The sequence below is a fragment of the Pholis gunnellus genome (genome assembly GCF_910591455.1).
Source record: "Pholis gunnellus genome assembly, chromosome: 16".
Classification (NCBI taxonomy): Eukaryota; Metazoa; Chordata; class Actinopteri; order Perciformes; family Pholidae; genus Pholis; species Pholis gunnellus.
Genome location: NC_136543.1, coordinates 6,227,698 through 6,247,783, shown reverse-complemented (window position 1 = coordinate 6,247,783; position 20,086 = coordinate 6,227,698). Strand labels below are relative to the sequence as shown.

At 44.4% G+C, this 20,086-nt stretch overlaps 1 protein-coding gene across 1 annotated transcript in view; it reads right to left on the bottom strand.

Moving 5' to 3' along the window:
- Nucleotides 1–15,856: 15,856 nt before the first annotated feature.
- Nucleotides 15,857–20,086, bottom strand: part of samd12 (sterile alpha motif domain containing 12) — a gene marked incomplete at its 3' end in the record, with an annotated part of 40,833 nt that continues 36,603 nt past the window's right edge. Inside the window, exons 4-5 of the mRNA XM_079176233.1 lie at nucleotides 18,016–18,156; nucleotides 15,857–16,140 (exon numbers count right to left, since the gene is read on the bottom strand). Coding sequence (XP_079032359.1) covers nucleotides 15,857–16,140; nucleotides 18,016–18,156 — 425 coding nt within the window. The remainder of the gene's footprint in view (nucleotides 16,141–18,015; nucleotides 18,157–20,086) is intronic.

Below are 20,086 nucleotides of genomic sequence, written 5' to 3'. Positions count from 1 at the left end.
CCTGCGAATGTTTCTAGGCTCTAGGGTGGAATCATTCAGACGAAAAAATAAAAAGAGCGAGCCCCCACCCTAATATTTCCACCGACGATTTAATGTGTGCATAATGAAAACTAATATATCCCTCGTAAATATCTTCTGGGTAGATTTGGTGTCATGTGCCCCAAGTGTGCACTGTATCACCACGTTACCAGGGCAGTAAATGGCTGGCATAGCGGGAGCACGGTCTGCCTGCCCGCCTCCTTCTACCTGCTTATGGGATCTCTGTGCACATTTTATAGTGGCAGCACTTAAAACACGGACATGCCATAATTCTACACATTCTGCAGCCAGAAGCCGTAACGTTGATGGTCTCGAAAAAGATGGAGGAGGAGATTGAACTGAGAGAAGTGGAAGAAAAGGGGAAAGTTAAAATGTGTAAAGAATCAAGGAGGGAACCAAAAAAAGAATGTGTGTGTGTGTGTGTGTGTGTGTGTTGTACATTTGTTCTACACCCAAATGTCTTTGTTATGAGTCATTGCCGGAGGCGGAACAAATGACTGTAAATGGAACCATTAGTGAAAGACGGAGGGTGAAAGGAGGAATTCAAATTAAAGTGTTGCTCGCGAGCCACTTGCTTTCTCTCCACCTGCATAATTACGGTCAGGACACCAAGCAGTCATGTGTGTGTGTGTGTGTGTGTGTGTGTGTTTATGGATCAGGGAGTGTGTGTTTGTACATCCGACCGATTTTCAGGAGGTCACAGAGGTTTTCCTTTGATATGCCGAGGTTAGAAACACAGACCATGTTTCCCACCACAATCAACACACACACACACACACACACAACAGGCTGTTTTAATTACAAAGAGCTTGTGTACATGACAGATGAGCAAAGGAGGGAGAGCTGGTACGTCCACACAAGACAGTACACACTGTTTAGTGCCTTCTTCGTCCACACACACACACACACACACACACACACACACACACACACACACACACACACACACACACACACACACACACATGCAGAGCCGCAGAACTGAAAGCAGTGGCAGTATTCAAGTTGGAAATTACAACTGTGCTAAAACTGTGATGGATGGCTGTATCATTGGATGGCGGCTCGTTAAAGAGTCACTGGGTGATCTTAATCTGCAAATCTTAAGTTTTCTTTCTTGTTCCGACCCTCAAATTCACCTCTGGTCCCTCCACAGCCTCGCGCCTATGTTTCTAAACACACTGACACTCTATATGCTCTGGTGTTACTGCCTCATCTGTTCACGTGTGATAATGTGAAGCCGAACACAAAGGGCACACGTGCGCTGCGAGGAACGGCAGCGACAGCCTCGGAGACGTTCTGCATATTTGAGCAGGGAACGTGAAGAAGAACGCGCAAACACCCGTGTTCAGCTGGGAGGGCTTTTGATTGAATAAAAATAAGGTAACAAAAAATAATGCACGGGTCAAATGTCACGACCTCCACTCCACGTATGTATTCAAGAGAAGTGCACAAATGCATGATTCAGCCCAAGCTGCAGCGTACGCAGAAGTGGAAATCACTTTAAGGAATGAGGGTGAAAAATAGGAGTGGACTGTATATCAATACTACTCTGCATTGGCAGGAGCATATATTTTTCCTTGCGTCCGCCGCACTGACAACTTTACGGTCCGCTGGTTTGACACCTAAAGTCAATCATTCCAATGAGAAACGTTCTGATTGACAGCAGTGGATTGGTGCATCGAGCGGCCGTCGGCTCTGCTGACTGACCGATGAGTAATGGTTTTTTGGTCAAAACTTCGGAATCATCAATTCAGAGGAAAATGGCACACATTCGCACATTTGAGGATTTGCCCCATTTGGATACGTTCAGGTTGTGGACTTGAGTAAAACTACAGGAGTGTCAGCATCAAAACACACTTCAAGTTTCAGAAGTAAAAGTACTCATACTGAAGAATGGCCCATTTTAACCATAACCCTTATCTATTGTCTTGTCTTATCCCAATACGTCTTAATTCAATTGTTGCTTATATTTTCTATAGATATATAATCGTGATTAGTTAAATTAAAACTGTCAAATTCATGTAGGAGAGTAGGAAGTATAACATTTGACTTTGAAACTTAGTGGAGTACATAGTAGCCGAAAATGGAAATACTCAAATGAAGTAGAAGTACCTCAAAATTGTGCTGAAAGGGACAATTTGGGTGTTTTGAAGTGGGTTTGTATGAGGCCCTTATCCATAGAGAGTGTATTATCTACAGTAGATGAAGGTCAGCACGCCCTTAGTTTGGAGAAGCAGACAGGAGTACCTGCACAGAAGGACAGCAACACACTGATGGGAACGGGGCAGCAGCAAAATGTATTTTTGTAACCTAAAAGAAAGGGCCATCTAATATGATTGTGTTTAGTGACATTGGTGAACCTGAGCTAAACCTTTAAAAAGCACCAAAGTCACAAAATAGCACAAACAATCTAACCGATCGAAGCAGCGGTGGACCACGGGTAATAGTAAAAAGAGCCTGGAGGCGTTGTGATGCTGCCGCTGTCCACAGCAGAACAATATGTTCCTGCTGTGCCGGTACTCCCGTCTGTTTCTCCAAACTGGGGCCATGCAGAGTGCCTTCTACTGTAGGTAATACACCGACTGTGGAAAAGAACCTCATACATCCCCCACCTCAAAACATCCAAAGCACATACTCTATCCCTTTAAGTAGAGTATGTGCACTTAGAAAATGGTTCGGTCATGCCAACAGCAGTTGAACGTTACTGACATTATGCGTTACTGACAAACGATTGAAAAAAAATAAACCAACGGATTAACTGATAATGAAAATTGCAGCTTTGCCCTAAAATATCCCATAATGACAGAAAAATAACTAAACTTCCGCGGTCATGGGATGGAAGCCTGAAGATGAAGCCCGGGATGTTTCATCTACAGAACTCTTTAGCGACGGCCCTTGAAGCTGCAGCGAGAAGGCAGTAAATGTAGGACACTTACGCCACTCCAGCACCGACCACGGCCCTCTGGAGTGCACGTTACCATCTGTGCACCTCATCGTCGGGCTTAACTCTGATTGATTTTCAGAATGCGCTATATGTCAGGCTCTGATGTCACCACGTGAGGCTGCGGTAAAAGCTATTTGCTAACGACACCTACATGCTGCATCACCGCCAGACACCCGCTGCTGTTTGCCAATCGGCATGCTTGTCTGCACGAGACAGCAGGAGGGGTACATCAGTCGTAGAGTGAACTTCATTATTTGCCGTTCCCTAATATACCGGAATGCAGCCGCAGGTTATGTAGCGAGTGAAAGCTGTAAATCACGGAGCCAGCCAGCGGTGGGGGGAAAACGCTGGGTCCCTCATTAGCTGCAGCGGTTGTAGCGGCTGGCAGACTGGTGCTGCAACGGGGCCCAGGGCACCCTGGGGGTCAGTCTGGAGGATAATCAAAAGCTGTAATTACATCAGGAATGTCCCTCAAGCGCGGCGACCGGCAGGGGCCAAAAGGGGAATCGCTGACCGGTGGCAGACGGCTGACTTACAGATAGAGACGGCGAGAAAAAGAGATGAAAGACAGACAAGAGGGGAATGGGAGCAAAGAAAACACGAGGAAAGGAAAGCGTGACGAAAGCGCCAATCCTCGAGCTCTTGGGAAGCGGCGCTCTGGTGATAATGAAGGGGGAGGATTAGAAGGACAGTCGTGGAGAGACAAGGAAATACATGCGACATTGACATGTAAATAGATGCACAAACTAGCTGCGAAAAGACAAAATACAAGAGAGAGAGGAGGGACAAGGAGACCAGCTCGGCATTCGGAGCTGGCGTATGAAAGAGAGGCGGGGGAGGGGAGGGGGGTTGAAGATCAATCAAGTGGAATAGCAAAAAGGCCTTTCAACAAACTGGCTTTCATCTTCTGACAATGCAACAAACTGGTCCTGATGTGAAACTTCTTCCCGAGGAGCAGGGGCCCCTGCCTCTAATAACTCCCCCCTGTGAACGAGCTAAATCTTTAATGGAGGGCAAGTTCAGCCAAAAAAAAAAAAAAAAACCCTTCTGTTGTAGCATGCGCGTAGCACGCACGGGTAGGAGGCATGGGAGAGGAAAAAAAAAGTGCGAATGCGTCTCACCTACACGCGTGCAGAAAAAGGAAAAAACTGCCTATGTGCAGAGAATTATATCATAAGCTATTTACCTCAAAAAAGAAAAGCCTAATTTATATTTCATCCCTCTGGCAACCGTTGCCTCTAAATATTTATTAAGTAATTAAAATAAAAGTTGGAAAAGCCTCTGAAGCTTGAGGTCCTGTGGTGGTGGTGGTGTGGATAAAAAGCACATGGCTCGCTTACAATTAATTCTGTTTAAAACCCAAAGCTTTAAACCAACGCCGCCTCCAATGCATTAAAGTTCTCCAAAAAATGTGAGCCAACGATCACGGGGGAGCGTGAATGCTTTACTAGAGGGCACCGTAACCTCATAAATAAGCATAAACATCACAACCTGGAACGGGGAAAAAATGCTCCCGTGTCTTTATTTATAGATGTTAGGCACCTGCCAGTCAGAGAACAACACTCAGCCATGCTAGCTGCTCTGTGCGGCCGTAATCAGTCACAGCGTTGAGCTAAATGCTAATGTCGCTAATATGCTAAGATGCTCATGATGAATGTTCTCATGCATGTTAGCAGGTATATTCTAACTATAATGCTCGGGCATTCTGTATTGCTTTCAAAAATGTGTTCTCCTGTAGATCAACGTCCGCCATTTAATGTCACCTCTGCTGAGTCAGCACGCATGCTGGCATGATTTTACTCTTTGCCTCCTCCTCCATCTGATGATACATTGAATTCATTTGAATCACTTTATAAACAGCTGGACTTCAATAACTCACGTGTGTTTTAGCAAGAATTCTGCTAATGCTGTATGAAGAAACATGGACGGCGTCAAGGGGCCAAACAATGGTGAATGTGTAGTTATCAACCAGAAAATCAGTGTTTCTGAACCAGAAAACTCCACGTTACAAAATACCTACTCGACAGTATGAACAGTGAGTCGTTCATTGATGTGCCCACATATTACAAAAAGTATTCTGTATCTTCTGCTCTTAGATTAGATATACATTAATTCAATATTTTGTAACTAATGCAGTGAATGGCCCACGTGTCCAATAGAAATGTTATGTTGTTCTGCGTAAATCTGTAAATTTGTCAAGTTAAGACAGGCGGAAATTATTACCAAATATTGGTTTCTGTTCGTGGCCTAAACGCCGTTTAATTGCTTCCATTATGACCCGAGACACACACACACACACACACACACACACACACACACACACACACACACACACACACACACACACACACACACACACACACACACACACACACACACACACACACACACACACACACACACACACACCTGCGCTGAGGGTGTGCTTCACGATAACAAGCACCGCTCCCCAGAACTTTCAACACTAAGTTAAAAACAAAGAATACCTTAAAAAATAAAAGTGATTGTCTCACTTGGCACTGAGACAATCACTTTTAATTACTGACAGTTCAGAGGGGAAAAAAGAAAAGCGTTGAAAGGGGGAAATAGACACAGGCTGACATTTTGGCAGGCAATCAAGCACAAAAAGACTAATGGCACCAATTACAAGTGATGTGGGGAGGGTTAATCAGTGTTTCTTACACACGGCTTCCTTTTGATTTTCAATTTTTCTTTTTTTCAAATTGTGTTTTACAGTGAATCCCTGCCAAGTATGTCTTTTCAGTGATTGTGAGAGGGGAGGGCTATTAAGAGCACGCTCACATTAATAAGAGTAGAAGTGCTCAGTGGGCTCATAGTTTGAACCCCTTTAGAAACAGAGTAGAGCAAAGAAAGTACTTTTGACGCTTTTGTACCAAAAAACTGTCCAGTACACTGTGTAAATTGAATATAATCATGCATATTTGGGTAGAAATGTATATTTAGGATGACACATAAAGTAAAAAGGGAAAGCTCAAGTGGCACACAAGTTTGCTTCTTCTTTTCCAATTGTAAAATCATTTTCCCGTGATCCATTTTTTATAACTAATCAGTTCCCAAAATGATGTTCTTTTCAGACGTGACGTCTCGACCTAAAGTCATTAACGGCTCCCCATCAATCACGTCTGCCCCCGAAGTGAGAGACGTTACAATGATAACGGACGATCTGGTGTTGTGCCGCCATGAATCCTACACACACAAACCGTGATCCCCGCGCCGGCGTAATAAACATAATTTCCTTTTACCCACTCGTTGCACCCCATTTCTCTCAAAATGTCCTTGGTATCCCCCCCCAACCCCCCTCTCTCTCTCTTTTATGTTTCATCTCTATACATCTATACACCGTGCGTTCTGAGGTGATTCAGTGAATACATATTCTTTTTTTTAATTTTTTATATCATTTCTCTGGCTCCTGGTTTAGCCCGACGCTCACATAAAACACACGGCGACGGCTCGCGAGGGGAGCGAGTCTTGTAACGGTTGAGCACTATAGAATACTGAACTTTAATTAGAGCGTCTACGTTGTTCATAGAGCTGCGGAAACGTTTCCAGTGGCCTTCCCTGGAGCGCCACAGCCTCGACTGTATCAGGGAAGATAACGTGAACGAGCAGAATGCTGGAGTTGAAACAGAGTGTGCATTTGCACTACAGATGGACTAAAAACCGGTGAAACAAACAACACGGAGGGTCTCGGGGGGGGGCCCAGACAAAACGTTTAACACCTAGTACCCTGAACAGAAAACCACCAACAGGCTGATGTAAAGCTTATATGCCATTATTATGATTATGTTAAAATGTCAACAGGAGACGGGGGCCGTCAGTAAACAGGAAGCTCACGTATATCTTGCTGCTGCCACAGCTGCAAGAATGTGATGCGGCGTTATGTCATACACACTGTTAATACAGGATAAATAATACATTGGTGGTTCTGCTTTTCCACCAAAGGCCCATTTTAATCCATTAAGTATATGAACATAACCCTTTTTCTTTTTTTACATCAGTAGGAAAATATAAATAGCATAAACACATTTTTAATAACTAAATGAACCACACTCTTACGTTGTATGTGCAAAATGCCTAATTGACTAAAAGTTCATTATAATTGTAAAGCAAGCGATTGTGTTTTATAATTTAATATTTTTTCTTAAATACATTTAATTTTTTCTTATATGTATTATAATTTATACAAATATTTTTCCCATTATCTTATTTTCTCATTGCACAGCTACTGTGCTCCTCAGTTGCTCTGCTTCCAGTGCAGCTTGTTTTAATCATCGTTAATATCATTTATTCATTCAGATGCATCGATACCGAAACATATTTCTGATATCAGTCCAAAACTGACTCAAATAGCTGAATCAGCTATCGGTGACGACATGCAGATCCGGTACTGGATACCAATATTTAATTAAATAACAATTCAGTACATTTTTATCTATGTATTTATTTGTCTAATTTTGTTTTTCAAAGTTAGAAAAGCAATGTTTAAGTCAAGCCTGATTTTGCCTTAGACATAAAATAATGATCATAGGAACTTCCACAGAGTGAGGCATACAGTTAATTAATCCAACACTGGTATCAGATCGGTACTCGGTATCGGCCGATACACAAAACACAGGTTTCATTATCGGTATAGGGACGGAAAAAGTTTAATATGAACACATCATGGTGTCTGCTCTGATGCATTAACTCGTGAGCCTATACCGCCGCGTCACCTCAAAACCGCGTAAACCGTCGGCCACAACAACTTTTTTCATTTTTTCTTCTTCTCCTCTCCATTACACATCCGCACAGCGAGTCTGGAGCCAGCGCCGCTCCGGCAATGTTTATGGGGTAATGGCCGGTCTCAGAGTACAGTAAGTGTCCTACGGCTATTGATCCAGGTTGGTAAGATCATGAGCGAGTTGCTGGGAAGCCGAAGTGCTCCAGGAGTCGGGTCTGTCCACGCCGTCTGGGCTCCTGGATGTCCGGAGGTGGTCAGGGGAAGGCCGGCAGACTGAGTGGAACCAGCCGTGCATGCCGGGGCGAGGACTTTTTTTTAATGGCTTCTCATATCACTGTAAACTAATGAGTGCGGCTTTGAAAAAGGCATAAAAGAGCAAAACTATTGAGCGTCGCGGCTTTTCTTCGACCGACGGGGGTCGCTTTTGTTACGTAGAGGGTTCAGGTTGCGGTTCCGCACCGACATACCGTCCACAGTTGAGGCTCTGCGAGACGCATGAGCTTCATTAAGTTTACATGAACCCGGGGTCTGCCGAGACTTGCCATTTCGTGGCGGCGAGATCACATCTAAACATATGGTGATATTGACGGCGAAGCTCTCTGCGAACTTTCCTTTATTATTTAGCATTCTTTTTAAAAAGGCCACGAGCTACAGCAATGCCTGGAACTCTACTGGAGATCTGGCAGCCGGGGGACTCTCCGGAGACTCTGGCAAAAGAGCAGAACATCTCATGCGGTGTCTGTGGACCTGTCAAAGCAATCTGTTCCCCCCCCCCCAACCCCACCCCCCACCACCCCCGCCATGGGTCAGAAGCCAGAACACAGTGTACACACACACACACAAAATATCACACACGACTAGTGGCGGTGCCGTGCCTGCAGTGATTCCACCTGTGCATCTATTTCTTCCTCTGCCTCACTGTCTATCTTTCTTCATTTGCTCTCTCTCTTTATACCTTTTCACCCCCCCCTTCCATCCATCTTCCGTTTCGCTCAAATTCACGTTTGTTGAATCTTTCCTTCGGCTTCATTAAGAGATCTGCACATGTTGTCGGTACTCTGCTGCGTCCATGCTCCGGCGTCCTTGAGAGCCAAGTGATGAAGGGCGAGGAGCGGGTTTGTTGTATTCATGCATCCCCCCCCCCTCTCGCTTCTCCCCGGTTGAAACTGAAGGAATTGCGCTTCGCCTAAACCTTGACGTTGCTCAAACGGCCTCTCTCCGCTCACTTTTTATTTTTTTTTGCTTCCTGCAGAAAATAAGGAAATGGCCGACAAATGGCAGTCCAGTATGAGGCGCTCGGAGAGAGAGAGTCTGTAATTGGGGCCCCCGAGCGGGGAGTCTTCTCTGCATGTCAAGGAGAATTATAGCTCGGAGGTAATACAAAAAAAATATTTTTTAGGGAGAGAGGAGATGGGGGGGGGGGGGTTCTTTCCAATATACCGCATTAGTTATGCTCATTCACCTTCCTTCATTCCTCTCTCCCTCCCTTCCCATCTCACAATCCAACCGAACTCCATCTACTGATTGAATGAATGCCACGCCAGCTATGGGGCGTCTGCTCGACCTTCATTACCGCGGCCCGTTCCAATTCAAGCCTTAATGAAAGGAACCTTTGCTTTCACAGCAGGGGCACGCAATTACTCTCCCTACTTCATAACATTATTACAATCTGAGGTGTGCAGTTATGTTGTGGATGTCTGCATTTAGGCTCCGAGACCCTCGGGAGACCCACGGCGTTAATGAGCGAGGTTAGGGCGCGCCGCGGTGTTGGAGCAGTGAAGCCATTTGCTCCTAAATGACATTTCCTTTGTGAGCATGAGCCCATATTAGCTCCTAATGCGGCATGTCACACAGCAAAAGTGAAGCTGTGGGAGACTTTATTAAAAGTGATATTACCATACACTGTATATATATATATATATATATATATATATATGTATGAATAAGGAGGGAGGAAAAAACGTAATTCACTTTTTCAGACACAGGTATTCACTTCATCTTCACCCTTAATCACATCTTTCAGGCCCCGAGCCATAGATGGAGCCTCACTGACAGGAAATTATGAAAAAGAATTAATTCGACCTTCGCTTGCAGCAAGAGAACGAGAGGGAGAGAGAGAGAGAGAGAGAACGAGGGAGAGAGTGGAGGGCGGATGGATGGAGTCCAGGGAGGTTTATGGGGGGGGGGGGGGGGGAGTGCCTCCACAGAGGGCAGGATCCTGAGGAGAGAGCTTCGGATAATGAGAGCGCTCAGCTCCGCACACACACACGCACGCACACACACACACACACACACACACACACACACACACACACACACACACACACACACACACACACACACACACACACACACACACATACACACACACAGGGGCAAGACATCTGATTCACAGAGAAGCCCAAAGGAAGGACAGCAGTCACCCGTAGCTCCTTAAGTCTTCAGAGTGAATGGTTTCAATAAAGACTTTGGAGTAAAAGATACGCTATTCACCCGTGATGGCCGACACATTTTTGCTCAGAAAAAGGTGAGCTGTTGGCCTTCCACACTGGTCAAATGGACTGAGTTTTTTGCTCAACAGATGAGATAGTCTTTCAGACCCGATGCTGCTGTGAGCCCTTAGAGGCCGTCAGTTTCCCCACAGATTTCACAGACTAGTTGGATTAATAATCAGCGTCTTCAGAATTTTATCAAATTGCATTTTTGGTCAGGTTATGAAAAAGATTGTGATTTGGGTTTCTGGTTTCACACGGGACACAAACAGCGGCCTCTTGGGGGAAAGTCCCGTCTCTTTGGATCGGTCCATCCACCACTACGTCACCGGACGTCCACGTAGAGCCATGTAGGCTAGAGCGTGATAGTTTGAAACGCAGAGCGGGCCAGAGGTGCAACACATACAACATTAACCTTCTCAGATATCTGCAAAGTAAATAGTGTATTCTCTATGGACTTATCCAGTATCGTAAAACGCTAAAAGGATCTTCTAGCAGACATGTGCAACAAATCCTGCACATGCTCACTGGGTGCCTAGCTTCTACAGCAAGCCAACAATGTTCCCTCTTCATGCCTGTTAGCATTAAAAAGTTATTGATTTGGCCGCTCATTATCCCACAATCACCAGACGGTAAAATGAAGTGTTGATCTGCTAGCTGGGGGGAAAACCGTAGAATGCAGAGTGTACAATTCTTGCCGTTGTTTCCGCTTAGCTCAGTCAAGTTTCCCTAGTGGCTCAGGATCGTCATGTCAGCGAACTTCACATGTTGATCAAGTTAACAACCATGGGAAAATAAAAGACAGAGGAGGGCATCCTGTTCAGTGAAGCTCTCGGACTGGAGAGATTTCCTCCATGAAGCCATGAAGCGGAGAGAGATAATTCATTCAGGTGCCTGGAGCAAGAGAACCGAGGTCCACTAAAGCACAACAGGAAAAGCTTCCTTCGTTTTACGGCCCCGGGGGCCACAGTCCTCTACATAAAGCCGTTTTTAACTTTTCCACCCTGGGACCTGAATAAGACATCTAGACTGTTGTGTCTGAGACTCGTGCTGAGAAAAATGGCTGCAGCTCTCGTTATATGAAAGCATATCTTAATCACGAACAACACCTACACTTGTGAAGAATTAAAAAAAACCTGTAGGTGGGACCGGAATCTTGCATTATTTATTACATTTTTTATGTTCGCTCTGTGATCGATTGGCGACAGCAACTGCAAGGATTAAAAAAAACCTCTTCCAAAGAGCTAGAAGATGTTAAATCATCGGAGCAAACAAACAAACAAACCTCTGAACAACAAATGTCAGAATTCTGCTGGACGACAGCAGGCACCACATGCACAAAGTGAAGGAAACTGTGAAGCATCTATGTCTAGTTTCCATTAAAGTTGTCTCCGACTTCTCCTCTAAATGAGACTCCATTGCAGTAAATGAAGCACAAACAGCGGGCCTGTGTCTACATTCACAGATTAGCGCTGTGCACTCAGAAAACCACTTTCATAGGGCTCTGTCAGCTGTGTAATTCAAGTTTCTTTTAAGAGTGATCATTTCACAAGCCAGCAATAGCATATTTACTGGTTATTGAAAACTCTGAAATGGTTATAAGCATGAAATTGAATACAGAAGAAGAGTAAAATGAGATTTTTCTTCTTCTTCTTTTTTCTTTTGAGGAGTGGAGAAATGAGTCTTCTTAACGCCTTCCAATCTTTGTATTGGAGTTAATTCAGAGAGAGTCAGTGCAGTCAGTAGAGGCCTTTACACACACAGCCATTTGAACGGTTAAATGCCATTATCAGGAAAACAACCTAATTAATCAAAATATTCTCGTTCCCTCTTCATTGTCTCGAAGACGGACTTCTTAAGCTGTCAGTGGGGTTATTATGAAGCCATGACTCACTGTAATTCGCCGGTAGAGAGAGAGAGACGACACCCTGCTCTCTACATTTTGTCTCATGTGGGGAAAGATCATTGCTCGTTTCTATGGGTACACACATTAAAGCTAAATATAAACGAGCATGTCTGTCGCAGACGCAGACGTATTCAAGAAGAAACACTGATTTAAACCCGTCGGTGTTTTAAATCATCAATTTTCTTCGATGTGTTGATCTTTGATTAAATGTCCTTCTTGTTTATATTCTACTTGTTTTTTTTGGTTTTTCATATGCGTTGACATTTGAGAAAAGCTTTTTCTTCTTCTTTCGATTGTATCTTTTGTTTTCATTTCCTCCCTTTCGGGGCTCAGCTGTACTTGACAAGAGCTTTTCAATAAAAAGAAAAAGTCTGACTAATAACTGTCAAAAACAGGGTTTTAGTTTACATCAAAAGATGCATTATTAAGCGTTTCAATGCCGTTTTAGAAAGAAAACTTTATCGCTCCGGTTTTGTTGATTGTCATATTTTGGCGTCGACGACTTGAAGAAATTTGACAACTTTTGAGGCGGCAGTTTGATATGAGAGTTGTAATCAACCGAGAATACGATCCATTTCTTCTTTGGGAATTGGAAAGTTAATGGATGGAAAGACACATTTCCCCATTGTAGAGAAAGCATTTACATTGGATTATATTTGTATGTCATTTCCTTTAGGAGAGAATCTGTTTTCCCCTTACAGCAATGACATCTCTACATGAACCTGTGTCTGTGTGTGTATAAATACAATATAAATACACTGTATGTGTCAAATATGTATTTCAGATAATAAAACAAGCAATTAACTGGCTTGGTTTAATCCATAGACCCTAAAATGCATCTGCACTTCTGCATACGCGTGATGCCTTCTTGTGCATTTGGCGGTACAATGGGGCAGTAGTGATCGGGGGCCGGAGCTGTTGTATCAAGGTCCCGCCCATATTCCGGCCTGAACCAATCAGGAGCCGAGCACCGACCGCAGTTTGTTAGCACAAGAGCCGCCCAATGCTACCTTTGCACCACCGTAGCCGTTTGGCTAGAAGGACACAACAACTAAACCATAATATCTCTAGAACTACGTTTCTCATCAAATTGACATATGTTGTATTACACAGGCTCGTAATTGATGTTTCAGAAACGCCATCTGCGTCTCCGATATCACCGCACGCGACGGTCCGACAGGCAAGCGGCCGGCTAACCAGTATGACTGTTGCTAAGCGACACGGGCAGCGACTGTACGAACCATAGAACCTGTCACCGCTACTCGAGTTGCTGCTGTGCCAAATGAGAAAGCTCAACTTTGCTGAAGTTTTTTTTTAAACACGAGCAGGCAAGTTCTGGTCTCTTCATGAGTTCGGTCTTGACGGACGTGTTTGCTCGGTACACTTATGAGGCTCATTCACTACGTGCCATTATTGTGTCAAGACACAATGCGTGCAATCAATGTGAACAGCGCCGTGTGCAATTAGTGTCAATGGCTTCGTTCAATACTTTTTCTAACCTCCTGAAAATGACGACTTGACAAGCTATGCCCTGCTTTGTGCAGCGATTGGGCAAAGTGTGCCCCAGCTGGCAAGGTAAGCATGATTCTATCTTCTTTGTCATGCTCTCTCCATCGGTCCCCAGTAGAGATGCAAGTAGCGAAGGGAACCCTGGCTTTGCACCCCCTGCACTGCACTCCAGAAAAGGCGCTATCGGGTCGCGCACTCAACGCTGAAGGCTGTTGTTTGTTTGGGTGTCGCTTTTTATTTGGAGTGCCTCGGCCCCGTCTCTGTAGACTGCAGGCAACGAGCGATGACTCTCCGCCGTCCCCGTGGCAAAGAGAGAGAGAGAGAGAGAGAGAGAGAGAGAGAGAGAGAGAGAGAGAGAGAGAGAGAGAGAGAGGGAGAGGGAGAGGGAGAAGGGGAATCTAATTATTTTCCTCCCATGGCTGAGCAAGCCTTAAAGGTTAATCACTGTCCGTCTAGCTAATTCTGTCTGGGTACACTGCAGTAATTACAACACCTCGCTCTCTCTATCTCTCGCGCCTTTTTTCTCCACTGAGCACCTTGCTCGCACCAGCGCTCTCCTCCGCACCCTGTCTCTTTATAGATAGGAGATGTCTGCGTCTCTGTCATGTTTGTCGTCATATGAAGCTGGTGCACCGCTCTCTCTGTTCTTCGCTCTCCGACCATAGACGCATACAGGACATTTAAAATAGTGCGTGGGGCCTCCATCTTGCCAGCTGATGTTTACCTGCTGTCTTGATCAATTTAGCATAATCCACAATCCCGCAACACTAATCAGCCACAACCACACAGTGGAATCATATTCGGCACTTTGCGGTTTCTCCTTTTGAACAGAAATACAGGTTTGAATACAGATGTTTCACATTTAAAGCCTTCCAGAAGCTCAAATGGTGTACAAGCCCGCGAGCCTTTTCATGTGAAACATCAACAGGAAGTGTTGGGTTTAACTGGCAGCAACTGAATAACACCTTAAAACAACGAATTAGAGGTGAAAAACGAATGCCTTTCAATTGGTCTTTAGTAATTCAGTTGTAATTTGTTCTAGCATTTGCAATATATATATATATATATATATATATATATATAGATGTTTACACATTTTCTTTTACATATGCATTTCATAGATACAGAAAGGCATTTTGTCATGCGTCAGGTCTCAGAGGCAGCAGGGTTTCCGTTTCTCACCTCCTCTCTTTCTCACACTCCTCACTTTCCATTTTTACTCCATCTCCTCACCGCCCCTCTGTCTCTCTCCTTCTCTTGCTACCTTCATGACACTCATTGTCTCCCTCTCTCCCCACTCTTCTCACCACTCGTCCTCCTTTTATTCTCTTCATCATCTCATCACCACTCCCCGCCACCTCTCTCTCTCTCTCTCTCTCTCTCTCTGCTTTACTGCCGGTTACAGCGCAGTTCCCTCTAGCAACAGCTCGTGGAAGAGCGCCCTGGGCCTGGACGTCCTCCACCATCATTTCTCCTTCCAATTTCTCGCGCCCTGCCAAAAGCATCTCCAGGAGCGACAGCTTTGGAGACTTAAAAATACTTCTGCTTCCTTCTCCTCCCTTTCTCACTGTTCCACATCTCTCGCCATCACACCAACAATAGTTATGATGACGACAAAGACAAGCAGCAATATTAAATTCGAACTGTACGGAATTTATGCATTATGATTTCTTGCAAGGCCTTATCCTCACTTATGCCAATTTGTTATTACTCCCTGTCATGATTCTTAAGAGTTTATACATAATTCATGTCATGCAAAACAGCATGTACATCCAATTATCCCAATAAAAGACATTCTCTACATTCCTCCTCCTCCTCCTTTCCACATTCCCTATACTTCCACCAATACTACAGTCCTCTCTCCCCTCTCCCCGGGTAGGCTCTATTAACAGGCTGCTTCCTGATGAGGCCAGCGGCCTATCGCTGCTGAGGCAAGGTGGGCCGTCGCTTCCCATGTCATCAATACGGAGGAGAGGAGTGAAGAAGAAGAGTGGCGAAGATTAAACAGAAAGCACGAGGAGGAAAAGGGAGGGGGGAAGGCTGAGAGTGGCCTTTAGCAAAGTGTCATCACTCACCTAAACTCTCCCCTTGCCCTCTCTCTTTCTCTTTCTATTTTCCTCTTGCCAGGGGACCCAAACAGCAGCGGGGGATAGAAGCCGTTTTATTACACTCCAAATGTTTTCCAAGAATATTGCAAAGTGACAAAGATCGCTCGAATTCGTTTCTCAGCCCCTGCGGCAAAGCCCTGCTTGAGAGTCTGTGGGCAGACGAGTGCTGACGGAGGTAGTGGTAGCGGTGGCGGCGGCGGTGGTGGTGGTGGTGTGGACGGCTGCCGAAAGCGGTGATGGAGGTGGGCAGCTGCTAGAACTGCTGAGGTAGAGACGAGGGAAGCTGGGGATGGAAAGCGTCAGCGCCTGGCTGTTGTCATGAGACATGCTACGGATGAAGCGCTGCGCAGAGTGAGAAGTGTGTTGCGTAGACAGCAAAGAAATGAGGTTACGGGGAGAAGCTGCAGGGTGCCATGGTGTGCATATGGAAAAAATACAATGCAGGATGGCTGATGGGGGTCCCTTGTGTAACAGGGAACCTAATGTGTTCTTATAATGAAATGCAAATTCCGTTGGTTGTATACGGCAAAGTTCATAGAGGAAAGCTGAGTGTTGTTGGAGCCCAAATGTAACTCAGTTGGATGAGTGTGTTGTATCTTGTGTGAATATAAAAGAAAATTAGATTCATACTTATTGACAGTAGTGGAAAGTAACAGAGTAAGCTAAAGTAACTAGATTTACTCAAGTACAGCACTTAAAGGAATACCGTTTTGTCAAGAGATTACTCGCTGCTCTTTACCTTTAATTATTGAAGGAAGCTTGTATCTTATTTATACACACACAAGTGTATGTATGTTATAATGAGTTTCTAATTAAATATTCTTGAGGTCCCAATAGCTATTGTATACCGATACAAATCATTAGCTAATGTCCTCTGTGTTTCTTTATTGCAGTGATGTGTAACAGTTCAGATTGTTATTGATTACTGTCACAACTTTGATCTGTGGCTTGAGGAAGCCGGGTGAATTATGAAGACCGTCTGGGAAAATCCTGCCTGTTATTGGACAAACCTCGTTAGTGTAAGAGAGGTGGTTCGAACAGTCAATCTATAACACGTTCGAATAATAAGCTTATTGTTTTTTACAGGGAGAGATATCCATTCCCAAACTGTGCAGTCGTAGATCATCGAGGTTCACTGTGACGTTTTATATATAACTAGTTGTGCTATGGATGCACATACACACAGTAACATGCATGTGACATGATACGCAGGGCTGTTTCCACACTGTTCTGCCAAGAACTGTTGCAATGAGTCAACAAAGGCAAGCATGAAGAAGACAGGTGGATGTAAACAATGTGGGTTCCAATTTCTTTTTGTCAAAAATCAGCTCTGAAAGAATAGACTAGAATACATTTTGTATTTTTTCTGTTTGTCCTTGATTGTTTCTGTTTACTTCCCCCCGGCATTTTGGTCAGTGCCACAACACACCGTCTATTTCAATAAAACATGATCAAAGAGGTAAAAACTGAAGCTCTCAGAGTTAACAAGCTGGCTAACGGTCATTTAGCAAACTCGCCAGCTTGTTAGCTTAGCTCGGTTGCTAATGGGACTCTCATAAAGCCTGATAACCCATTGCTCTTTTGTGGGACAGTTTTTACTCAAAGCTACAATAGCTCCTTCTATTTTTGGCCCTCTGGCTCATAGAGTTCAGCACTGGCAAGATGGCTTCCTATTGGTTAACGGTGAAAATATGCGCGTCACACTGTATCAAAGTTGCACTCTACGGGTCATATTCCCAAACCGATCCTTCTGATTCCGCTGGAATGAATTGATTTTTACTTTGAAATGTCAGTGTTTTAAACCCTGGTGTGTCCAGGCCTTAAAGCTGCACCAGGTACTTACAATAGCTCTAAATGACAGCAAGACATAACTGCAGACTTTAACACTAAGAAGTCAGCAAACACGATGACGGTACGTCGAAAGATACCAAAAAGGAGAAAATCTGTGCTCGACTCTTGGAGTTGCATAACCATTTCTGATTCATCACTTCCTGTGTGCTTTAAAACATGCAGTGATTGCCATGACTACAGATGGCGTGCACATAAATGCTGCACAGTAAATGATTTGAATATTTATCAGAAAGTGAGAAGTCGGTGTCCTTGTGAATAATCTTTACCCGGGAGAGATACAGATACAGTAGCGTTTGTTTTGAAGCTTGTGTGAGCAAATTATTATGCTGAAAGAGACAAATAATATCGCGGTGAAATGTGTAGTGTGTTGTTATGTATTTCATGGTGGACTGAGGGGGGAAAACGGTTGCTTAAAAAAAGTCTACCTTGTGTGAGAAGTTGAAGGGTCCTGACTTCCTCCCGGACGCGAAGCTGCAGGACCTGCTGCAGGATGTGCTGCCTCTGGGTTTCCTGCATGATGCCCATTCTCTCCAGCTTCCTGTCTGTCAATCTCATCAGAGCCCGCCCTAAGCAGAGAGATAAAAAAAAAAAGCAACCAGGCTGAGGGTTAACGGAGAGAAGGAGCGGGAAGCCAGTGGGAATTCAATATGCACAGCTGGAGACACTCTAAAAGGCCACAGATAAAGCATTTATGTCAGTGGAGGAGCAGAGCGAGGAACACACACACAAACAAATGTGGTGGGAAGATTACAGCCGCACGAATTGTGCGTTGAATGTTAATAAAGAGGGGTTTTCAAGGTTGCAAGCTATGACAGAAAAACTCATTTTTAAAGAACCTTTGCCCGTTATGTGAATGTCAATTAGTCTTAAGCCCAGCGCCACTCAATGTGAAGCACATTCTTCTGAAACGCAGTTTTACATAAATATCAGCACTGTACGTCCCTTAAGCAATAATCCCTTACAGCTTCTTCTTTATTTGCAAGTCCTTGTATACAATCCATAATTTAATCATCCAATCAGTGTCGATGAGGGGGATTTGGGCTGCTGGTAAAAAAACGCGAGTCGAGTATGATGTAATTATCAACGCTTGTTACGACTGCCTTTGTAACATGTGGGATGCTAAGCAGACAGGGTGAGAATTCAGGGTAATTACTACGTGTTAGCTTGGAGCCCGACAGGCCCCTTTGCTCCGTTGCCCTGATGACTCCTTGGGCATGAAACTGGCTCTGATTGGTTGACGGCCGAGGGGGAAAGATCAGTGCCGATAGGCTGATGGAAGTTAGTCTGTTGCATTCTTCTCCCTCGTTCTCTCTCTCCTCTTAACATCCCCTCCCATTTCACATTTTTTTTCAGACCTACAACAGAATTTATAGGCAGACTTTATAATTGCACGTCTCGTGACTTGTTTAGGCGATCTATTGTAGGTCGCCGGCTCATGCCGATCCTCACACTACCACTTTGCTACCACAGCACAGAAGGGAGTAGTTGGGAAAGCTAAGTACCCTTAAGTGTTTGCGGTATAATGTTGACAGTGTTGGGCTAATTTTCTACCGCCTCAACAAAAGCAGCTCTTCGTTCGCCGCTACGGCCAGACGGGGGTACAATATCTGACACTGTTAAGACGCTCCGACGCAAAATGGCGCTGAAAGTGCCCATTATATTATGTGCCAACACTGGAGAACAAAGTGGAGTCATAAAGGCTCCGAGGTGAGAGGAGGATATTAAACGGGGAGATGGGAAGAAGAAGATTAGTGAGGTGGAAACAGGACAGATGAATCGAAGGCGGGGCAGAAGGGCGGAAAAGTTGGGTAGAAACTGGGAGACGTGCAAATTGACAGAAGAAAAACCGGCGTGCGCATGCTGTTATGAGTCTATAAATATTGGCCAACCGACACTAGGCACCTCGTTGTGTAACCAAAGATAGATCGGCATGGCAACAGAGGTTGACTTTTTTCTCTGCTTCAGTAATGTCTTTCTTAAATAACAGCAGATACAAGAGATGAAACACGGCTCTCAGACCAGGAGATTCACAGTGTCACAGTGTGATTCACAAGGAAGACGCTTGGGATGCAAAATCAGCAGCTTTTCCCCCTCTGCTGCACATTCAATGAAGTTGACAGAATACTGAGATAACCACCACATACTGTCATTACACCAAATAATATTTCCTGTTTTGACATCTTATATGGGCTATGAGTGTATATTTTATGTGTGCCTTTTGTTTGGCACAAAGTCATTCACAGACAAAGAAAGGTACCGTTTGTTACACTTTCAGTGACGTTACTCATGTTGGTGGTCAAATAGACTTCACAAAGGTGTGACTCCATGTTAGATGTTAGACTTTATTTAAAAAGTGAGGGTTCACCATTTTGGGAAATACACTTTTTTACTTTCTTACCAAGAGTTAATTTAGAAGATTGATGCCACTCTTGTGTCTATCCATGAAATATGAAGCTAATTCCAGCAGCCGGCTAGTTTAGCTTAGCCTAAATACTA